The sequence below is a fragment of the Tachypleus tridentatus genome, chromosome 5 (assembly GCF_004210375.1).
Source record: "Tachypleus tridentatus isolate NWPU-2018 chromosome 5, ASM421037v1, whole genome shotgun sequence".
Taxonomy (NCBI): domain Eukaryota; kingdom Metazoa; phylum Arthropoda; class Merostomata; order Xiphosura; family Limulidae; genus Tachypleus; species Tachypleus tridentatus.
The window spans coordinates 53,575,081-53,586,456 of NC_134829.1; the positions used below are offsets into that span (position 1 = coordinate 53,575,081).

At 29.9% G+C, this 11,376-nt stretch overlaps 1 protein-coding gene across 1 annotated transcript in view; it reads right to left on the minus strand.

Annotated features, from left to right (window-relative positions):
• LOC143250366 (uncharacterized) overlaps positions 1 to 9,897 on the minus strand; it is a 13,169-nt gene extending 3,272 nt beyond the window's left edge. Inside the window, exons 1-3 of the mRNA XM_076500811.1 lie at positions 9,868 to 9,897; positions 7,682 to 7,946; positions 7,383 to 7,609 (exon numbers count right to left, since the gene is read on the minus strand). Of these exons, the coding sequence (XP_076356926.1) occupies positions 7,383 to 7,609; positions 7,682 to 7,946; positions 9,868 to 9,882 (507 nt within the window). The 5' untranslated portion in view covers positions 9,883 to 9,897. The remainder of the gene's footprint in view (positions 1 to 7,382; positions 7,610 to 7,681; positions 7,947 to 9,867) is intronic.
• Between the last annotated feature and the right edge of the window lie 1,479 nt (positions 9,898 to 11,376).

Here is an 11,376-nt window from a genome sequence, read left to right on the forward strand (position 1 = left end):
ATTGATGGTTGGCAAATCACGGACATTGTGTATGATTTTGTTTTACAACAATAGAACCAGCCCACCCAAACGTTTTGAATAACATTGTTAGATTCCATCGTACCACAAACAATAACTAGAAAATAAAATAGACCCAAGTTTTTTTTAAAAGTCACGTAAGAACATAACAACATGTTAGGACACAACTAAAGATATAACAACATGTTACATATAACTAAAGATATAAAAACATGTTACAGTATAACTAAAGATATGACAACATGTTACAGTATAACTAAAGATATGACAACATGTTAAAATATACCAAAAGATATGAAACAACAGTACATGTTATAGTATAACTAAAGATATAACAACATGTTACAATAAAACAACAACATTTTACACCAGAGATAACAACATTTTACAATATAACTAAGGATACAACAACATTTTACAATATAACTAAGGATACAACAACATTTTACAGTATAACTAAGGATACAACAACATTTTACAGTTATAACTAAGGATACAACAACATTTTACAGTATAACTAAGGATACAACAACATTTTTACAGTTTAACTAAGGATACAATAACATTTTACAGTACAATAACTAAAGATAGGAAACAACGTATTTACAATATAACTAAGGATACAACAACATTTTACAGTATAACTAAGGATACAACAACATTTTACAGTATAACTAAAGATATACAACATGTATACAATATAACTAAGGATACAACAACATTTTACAATATAACTAAGGATACAACAACATTTTACAGTATAACTAAGGATACAACAACATTTTACAGTATAACTAAGGATACAACAACATTTTACAGTATAACTAAGGATACAACAACATTTTACAGTATAACTAAAGATAGAACAACATGTTACAATATAACTAAGGATACAACAACATTTTACAGTTATAACTAAGGATACAACAACATTTTACAGTATTAACTAAAGATATAACAACATGTTACAATATAACTAAGGATACAACAACATTTTACAATATAAACTAAGGATACAACAACATTTTACAGTATAACTAAGATATACAACAACATTTTACAGTATAACTAAGGATACAACAACATTTTACAATATAACTAAGGATACAACAACATTTTACAGTATAACTAAAGATAGAACAACATGTTACAATATAACTAAGGATACAACAACATTTTACAGTATAACTAAGGATACAACAACAACATTTTACAGCATAACTAAAGATATAACAACATGTTACAATATAACTAAGGATACAACAACATTTTACAATATAACTAAGGATACAACAACATTTTACAGTTATAACTAAGGATACAACATGTTTTTACAATTATAACTAAGGATACAACAACATTTTACAGTATAACTAAGGATACAACAACATTTTACAGTATAACTAAAGATAGAACAACATGTTACAATATAACTAAGGATACAACAACATTTTACAGTATAACTAAGGATACAACAACATTTTACAGTATAACTAAAGATATAACAACATGTTACAATATAACTAAGGATACAACAACATTTTACAATATAACTAAGGATACAACAAACATTTTTACAGTATAACTAAGGATACAACAACATTTTACAGTATAACTAAGGATACAACAACATTTTACAGTATAACTAAGGATACAACAACATTTTACAGTATAACTAAGGATACAACAACATGTTACAGTATAACTAAGGATACAACAACATTTTACAGATATATAACTAAGGATACAACAACATTTTACAGTATAACTAAGGATACAACAACATTTTACAGTATAACTAAGGATACAACAACACTTTACAGTATAACTAAGGATACAACAACATTTTACAGTATAACTAAGGATACAACAACATTTTACAGTATAACTAAGGATACAACAACATTTACAGTATAACTAAGGATACAACAACATTTTACAGTATAACTAAGGATACAACAAACATTTTACATTATAACTAAGGATACAACAACATGTTACAGTATAACTAAGGATACAACAACATTTTACAGTGTATAACTAAGGATACAACAACATTTTACAGTATAACTAAGGATACAACAACATTTTTTACAGTATAACTAAGGATACAACAACATTTTACAGTATAACTAAGGATACAACAACACTTTACAGTTTTTATAACTAAGGATACAACAACATTTTACAGTATAACTAAGGATACAACAACATTTTACAGTATAACTAAGGATACAACAACATTTTACAGTATAACTAAGGATACAACAACATTTTACAAGTATAACCAAGGATAAGGATACAACAACACTTTACAGTATAACTAAGGATACAACAACATTTTACAGTATAACTAAGGATACAACAACATTTTACAGTATAACTAAGGATACAACAACATTTTACAGTATAACTAAGGATACAACAACATTTTACAGTATAACTAAAGATATAACAACATGTTACAATATAACTAAGGATACAACAACATTTTACAGTATAACTAAGGATACAACAACATTTTACAGTATAACTAAGGATACAACAACATTTTACAGTATAACTAAGGATACAACAACATTTTACAGTATAACTAAGGATACAACAACATTTTACAATATAACTAAGGATACAACAACATTTTACAGTATAACTAAGGATACAACAACATTTTACAGTATAACTAAGGATACAACAACATTTTACAATATAACTAAGGATACAACAACATTTTACAGTATAACTAAGGATACAACAACATTTTACAGTATAACTAAGGATACAACAACATTTTACAGTATAACTAAGGATACAACAACATGTTACAGTATAACTAAGGATACAACAACATTTTACAGTATAACTAAGGATACAACATATTTACAGTATAACTAAGGATACAACAACATTTTACAGTAAACTAAGGATACAACAACATTTTACAGTATAACTAAGGATACAACAACACTTTACAGTATAACTAAGGATACAACAACATTTTACAGTATAACTAAGGATACAACAACATTTTACAGTATAACTAAGGATACAACAACATTTTACAGTATAACTAAGGATACAACAACATTTTACAGTATAACTAAGGATACAACAACATTTCACAGTATAACTATTCACGTCTGCGTATTTCTGTTATTAATATGTTGAATATTATTTTGTTGTCTTCAAGTGGTCACAGCAATCAACTCCTAGATTTATAGCATTTAAAATTACAACAGTGCCTTGTCATATCGTATCATAAATACAATGATACATTTCTTTTATATGAATGAGAGCAAACATACACAAGATTGAATCTGATTCGATGTTGAAAGTTCACAATTAATTGTAGTGAGTACATTCGAGCAAACATTCAACCACAATAGACTTCAAAAATAAGCCCACGAATAGATGCCATTGAGAATTTGATGCATTATAAAAGTATCGGTCAATTCTAATTATTGTGTCGGACAAAACTAGTCCAAGAGCTGAAGCGGATGGTGCAACTTCTCTTGTCTATCACTTGAAAATTAAGTAACAGCTAACGGAGCTAGCCATTTAGTTACAGTCACTCGTTGCTTGTGACTGTTGTACCATCCAGTTGCCATAATCGTTGTTTGTGACTCTTGTATGTGAACTTCTTTTGTGTTCTAATAATTATTTCGATTCTGTATAATATCGTATTTGTTAAGAATCATGTCATATTTATTCAACTATTTTACAAGAAATTAATACCAAAATTGTACTGTGTTTGTCACATAGATATATATTAGCTTACTTCTGCTGACCAATATCAAATCTGCAATTACGTTTGTCCCCATTTTTACCCAATTCTGATCTTTCCTTTGATTCTAAGTTTCGTAATTATTAAAATAAATATCATCCGTGTCGCGTAAGCAAAACTTCAATTCTTTTTAGCAGGTTAAATAGTACGGAAAGGTCAGATAAAAGTTACTGATAATTCTGCTCATAAAAACAAACAGTTTAGAACGTGCTTGTCAAGTTTAATAAATATGGTGGAAGATTTATCTGTTTAATATATTATTGTAATGATTTTTTATACACTCTTCACTGATTTATAGAACCGAGAAACTCACTAAATGTCATTCCTCTCTCTTACAGTTAAACTTCCGACGACCCTTGATGTCGTCACGAATTAGACTTCAGCGCCACCAGTCGGGTTACTTTGTCTGACCTCATTCTCAAGCCACGTTCTGATAATTCAAAAATACGGTGCTTTGTTAGGCTTTTCAGACGAGATTCACAAAAGGTTTAAATAAACTACAGATTTAGGGTGAACGTTAAAAAGTTTGTTTTTTTCGGATCTCGGTATATAAAAAACAAGTCGTTCCTAAAGTACTTCACTGCTGATCCAAGCACAGTGTATAAAGAAAAAAATGGGATTTAGAAATGTCATTGTCCTTATAAAAATACCAGAAATACTAAGATATGTCAGACGAAATCTGAATGTATAAAATACTCACAATTCAATGTTTTTTATCAACGTGGGTCCTAGCAAGACTTCTTTATTAATAGTAGTCCTTTTGAAATTAGACTAACGATTGTAGTTCCAAAACTATAGCCCATGTAAATTACAACAAAGAATCCCATAAAAACTAGTTTTATTCTTTACGGATAAAAGTAATTAATTAATTAGTGTTTTTCAGGATTACACAGGAGAGCTGATTTGTGATCTAATTTATATATCACGCGTCATTAGAGGATTAAATACATTTGTTAAATCGGAAAACATTTCGATAAAGGCAATAAATATAAACAGCATTCAATATCAACTGATAAATATGAACAACATTCAGTATCAACTGATAAATATGGACAACATTCAGTATCAACTGATAAATATGGACAACATTCAGTATCAACTGATAAATATAAAGAACATTCAGTATCAACTGATAAATATGAACAACACTCAGTATCAACTGATAAATATGGACAACATTCAGTATCAACTGATAAATATAAAGAACATTCAGTATCAACTGATAAATATGAACAATACTCAGTATCAACTGATAAATATGAATAACACTCAGTATCAACTGACCATATGAGTAATACTTAGTATCAACTGATAAATATGAATAACACTCAGTATCAACTGACCATATGAGTAATACTCAGTATCAACTGATAACTATGAAAAACACTCAATATCAGATGATTTCCTATAAATTATTTGAAATGAATGATAGGAAATGAGACGATTAGAAACATTTACGTTCTCACAACTTCAAGGAAGCCCTAGTAATAAATAAAGAAACGCATGTCCTAGTTTCCCATAAAATTAACCACCAATGGTATTTCAGCTGATTTGACTTGTGTATCTAAACGGTTATGTTTTTTAAATATAATTGTTCAACGATTACTCGTTCAATTTTTGCATATAATAACAAATAAATGTTTTGTTTTCTTTTATCTTCCTGTGTAGCCACTTGAAAAGCTTATTTATTAAACTGTTTGTGGTGTCTGTTGAACAGGTCGGTGAACAACATAAATTCCAATGTACAGAACACTTGCCTTACTGATGAAGAATAGACCCTAGTTTTTTATATTTGTGTACCACCTCTCTCATGTCATTTAACCAATGTATTTGGATCTTCCTTAACAAAAATTACAAAACTAGTATCAATTTATAAAATAATTGGAACAGAATTACCTAGTTGTCTACGTAATTGACATAGTTAACAGTATTAATCATGTTTTACATAAAGTTGACATGATTTAAAGTGCTGACCAACTACTGTCATGTTAACAGTATTAATCATGTTTTACATAAAGTTGACATGATTTAAAGTGCTGACCCACTACTGTCATGTTAACAGTATTAATCATGTTTTACATAGAGTTGACATGATTTAAAGTGCCGACCAACTACTGTCATGTTAACAGTATTAATCATGTTTTACATAGAGTTGACATGATTTAAAGTGCTGACCAACTACTGTCATGTTAACAGTATTAATCATGTTTTACATAAAGTTGACAAGATTTAAAGTGCTGACTCACTACTGTCATGTTAACAGTATTAATCATGTTTTACATAACGTTGACATGATTTAAAGTACTGACCCACTACTGTCATGCACGACTGTATTGATAACATCCTACTTTCAATGTCTCTAACGAAATCTCTGTTACGGTTGAGTGATATAACACTGTATTTACAGATAAACATTGACTAACAGTATAATTAACGCTTACATCCAAAAGTGTTAAAATGAGCTGTTTTTTCTAATATTAAAGAACTTAACTAAATACTTATTTGTTAATAAATACTGGTTGCTTTTTACTGTCTGAGTGACACCTGCAAAATTCGTATTTTTATTGTTTTTAAGGTGGATATTATTGCTGGATTTCAACATATTTATTAGGTTTAAGAAATACTCGGCTGTTTGACATATTCTACGTGTAATGAATATTCCTTTCCTTGTTACTACAATCTTACAAATATTTTAACCTACTGAAGCGCATTTTTAGTTTCGGTTAACACCTTTTGTTGATTTTATAATTTCGTAATACACTGGTCATTTTATTACTAATAATTCTGTTATTTCAACATATAAAATTGCTACAAGGTTATAATTTATATATTGTTTTATATTACGTGTTTTCCCACCATTAACTGGTGGAATCAACAAAACAGTGTAAGTTGTATTTAGTTATGTTTGATTTAACAGTGAGTGAATATTGTTTCCGGTCCTTCTGTCTTCTATCATTTCGAAGTGAACCATGATAATGGTCTGAAACACAAATTAATTTAGTCAGTTTTGTTAGAGTTATTTGCTTATACGATTATCTGTTTATAAAACAGAACTCAAAGATAGACAGTCGTAATAATGAACATTATTTCCAGTAGCAAAATTCAATTTATTTAATTCGTTTTTCGTATGAAATATAAACTATAAATATAAACTATGAACAAATCCAATGTTTATTAGAATTCATTAAGTGCAAACAAAAATGGAGCGTTTGAAATAAGACGTAACAAATCGGATTCCACTGCCTCGATCTTGTCAAGTAAAGAGAAATAATTAGACAGTGCACATACTGTCCATAACTCTTACCAGAATACGTCATCTGTTTCTAAATATCATCTGTAAAACAAAACACATTTTTTTGTTATACTTATATAGATGATTCCAAGAGCCACACATCTTAAGTATTTCTATTCATACTTGAAATATTTCTAATGAAAACCTGAGGTTAAAACTTATGTTGTATCTTACATTTAAACAAAAGTGTCAAAGTATATCAGTTATTGCAGAACGTTAAGAATGTATAACCTGTAAGTATTATTTTTTTAAACGAAAATGTCTTAATTTGAAATAGAACACTCTAACTCTCCCTACTTCAGTGTGGTTAATGCCATCCTTTATGATGTTTCCTACCACCATAACCTCTAACTCCGCCAAGTCCACCAACCCGCCAAATCCACCAAGTCCACCAACTCCGCCAAATCCACCAAGTCCACCAACTCCGCCAAATCCACCAAGGCCACCAACTCCACCAAATCCACCAAGTCCACCAGCTCCACCAACTCCGCCAAATCCACCATAACCACCGACTCCTACTACACGAGCGTGAGCGACGCTAATTGGAATAGCAAGAAATGTTCCAACGCCATATCTGCCTCCAAAACCTCCACCATATCCTCCTCCAAAACCTCCACCATATCCGCCCAAACCGATTCCACCACCACCATATCCGCCCAAACCGATTCCACCACCTCCATATCCGCCCAAACCGATTCCACCACCTCCATATCCGCCCAATCCGATTCCACCTCCACCATATCCACCATAACCTGTAGCTTCAGCTTTCAGATCTTCCGTCTCTGCTGCCTGATTATTCTCTTCCGCCCAAACTGTCAACATGAGAAGACTGAGAGAAAATAGAGCGAAGATCTGAAGACAAGATACGGAGTATTAAGTGATATTCCAGGATACACCGATAAGAAATAATACATTAACATACACAATATCTCTGTGAAAAGAATTCCTGCCAAAAAAGTAATGAAACTAACGTTGAATGGAACAATGATAACTTTACATTATTCAAACTGAATCTCCTATTGAATGGAACAATGATAACTTTACATTATTCAAACTGAATCTCCTATTGAATGGAACAATGATAACTTTACATTATTCAAACTGAATCTCTATTGAATGGAACAATGATAACTTTACATTATTCAAACTGAATCTCCTATTGAATGGAACAATGATAACTTTACATTATTCAAACTAACTCTCTATTGAATGGAACAATGATAACTTTACATTATTCAAACTAAATCTCCTATTGAATGGAACAATGATAACTTTACATTATTCAAACTGAATCCCCTATTGAATGGAACAATGATAACTTTACATTATTCAAACTAAATCTCCTATTGAATGGAACAATGATAACTTTACATTATTCAAACTAACTCTCCTATTGAATGGAACAATGATAACTTTACATTATTCAAACTAAATCTCCTATTGAATGGAACAATGATAACTTTACATTATTCAAACTGAATCCCCTATTGAATGGAACAATGATAACTTTACATTATTCAAACTAAATCTCCTATTGAATGGAACAATGATAACTTTACATTATTCAAACTAAATCTCCTATTGAATGGAACAATGATAACTTTACATTATTCAAACTGAATCTCCTATTGAATGGAACAATGATAACTTTACATTATTCAAACTGAATCTCCTATCGAATGGAACAATGATAACTTTACATTATTCAAACTAAATCTCCTATCGAATGGAACAATGATAACTTTACATTATTCAAACTGAATCTCCTATTGAATGGAACAATGATAACTTTACATTATTCAAACTAAATCTCCTATTGAATGGAACAATGATAACTTTACATTATTCAAACAAAATCTTATTCAATGGAACAATGATAACTTTACATTATTCAAACAAAATCTCCTATTGAATGGAACAATGATAACTTTACATTATTCAAACTGAATCTCCTATTGAATGGAACAATGATAACTTTACATTATTCAAACTAAATCTCCTATTGAATGGAACAATGATAACTTTACATTATTCAAACAAAATCTCCTATTGAATGGAACAATGATAACTTTACATTATTCAAACTGAATCTCCTATTGAATGGAACAATGATAACTTTACATTATTCAAACTAAATCTCCTATTGAATGGAACAATGATAACTTTACATTATTCAAACAAAATCTCCTATTCAATGGAACAATGATAACTTTACATTATTCAAACAAAATCTCCTATTGAATGGAACAATGATAACTTTACATTATTCAAACTGAATCTCCTATTGAATGGAACAATGATAACTTTACATTATTCAAACTAAATCTCCTATTGAATGGAACAATGATAACTTTACAGTATTCAAACTAAATCTCCTATTGAATGGAACAATGATAACTTTACATTATTCAAACAAAATCTCCTATTGAATGGAACAATGATAACTTTACATTATTCAAACTGAATCTCCTATTGAATGGAACAATGATAACTTTACATTATTCAAACTAAATCTCTATTGAATGGAACAATGATAACTTTACATTATTCAAACAAAATCTCCTATTCAATGGAACAATGATAACTTTACATGTATTCAAACTAAATCTCCTATATCTTCAATAATCATGCTTGACTTATTTACATAACATAACTAAGATGCAATTAAACAGTGATCAAATATTTATATATTCCTAAGACACTATTCTAACTTACTACTAAGTTTTAGGTTAAACAACAGAGATACAGTATGTATAACATAGATTTAATTTACCTTTTGGGCAACCATGGCTGAGATGTTGAAATGTTTTATCAGAAGTGAATGAGGAATGGACCACAAGAAGATCTATTTATACTGAGTTAGAGGAAGTCGAGCGTTTCCACAAAAGACCAAATTTGTGAGTTGTCCACGCATGCGTCTTAAAACGATAACTGACCTTTTATCAAAGAATAAGATACATAAAAAGATCCGGAACGATATGATATTCCGTACAAACGAATTATTTAAACACGATCACGTTTGTTGTTCTTGTCAGGCAAGTGAAACCTAATAACGAAATATACAAAATTCAGATGTCACGTAGCATCAGCTCTAAAGATAGACTCCTGAAATACACCTGACGTAAATTACCTTGAGAAAAAAAAGAGAATAGCATTACCCAGTTATAAGACACATTTTTAAGAACCGAATAGAAATAGTTAATAGAATATACTGAAAAAAAATTATTGACGTCTTGTACACATAAATAACCTGTTTCCTTCGATACTCCTTAAGAAGTATTTTCCAAGTAAATTATACTAATCATTTAGAGAGAGTAAAAACAAACAGACAAACACTACGTTATCTATGATGATAAAACTATCACAATGTATGTTTTTTTTAGGTTTTAAAATAAGTTGTGTTTATAGAAGTGAGAACCCAAGTACTTTGTTAATACAAACTCGATTATTTAAATGTTTACTAAATATATCATCCCTAATTTCTACTTCATGTTTCTCAACTAAACAGCTGAAAAAGTAATAATAGATCCAGTTTTCAGTACTTAAGTGTTTGTTATTCTTAACTTTACTGTAACATTTTTTGTCCATCGGAACACACAGCTTACATCAGTTTTAGTCATTCTGTACTCTATACAGTTTTCATTTTTTTAATACAGAACATTCTAGAAAACAATATAGCACAAAAAATTTATTGGTGTGTGTTTTCTAAACAAAGGTTCATTATGCACAGTTCGTGTATCTTTGTTGTTGTTCGTTGAATACGAACATTTTTGTGCTCTTCCACCACGAAAATGAAATGCAGGAAAGTTTATTAGTGACAACAAACTCGTTTGAAACAAGTCACGAAGAACTTTATTTTAATTTGGGAAATAAACCCCGCCTGCAGCGTTTCATTAAATATAGAATATGTTTGAATCGACAGATTAATCTCAAATTGAAACCCTTCCAAGCCAATTAAGGTTCAAAAACATAAAAATAAAACACTCTACAGCACTACTTTCTTCACAACTGGGTCTAGAATGTTGGTCACATTTGGATTTTCTTCGTTGTTAAGCCCTGAGCCACATGATGGACTATCTGTGTTATCCACAACGAATATTGAAGTCCAGTTTTTAGCTTTATAAGCTTTTAGACTTCCGACTGCATTTCTAGGCTAATGTTAATTAACTAGCAATGTGCTAAATAAATTTATCAGGGTTTGATTTGTTTGTTTTAAATTTCGCGTAAAGCTACTCGAGGGCTATCTGTGCTAGCCGTCCTTAATTTAGCAGTGTAAGACTAG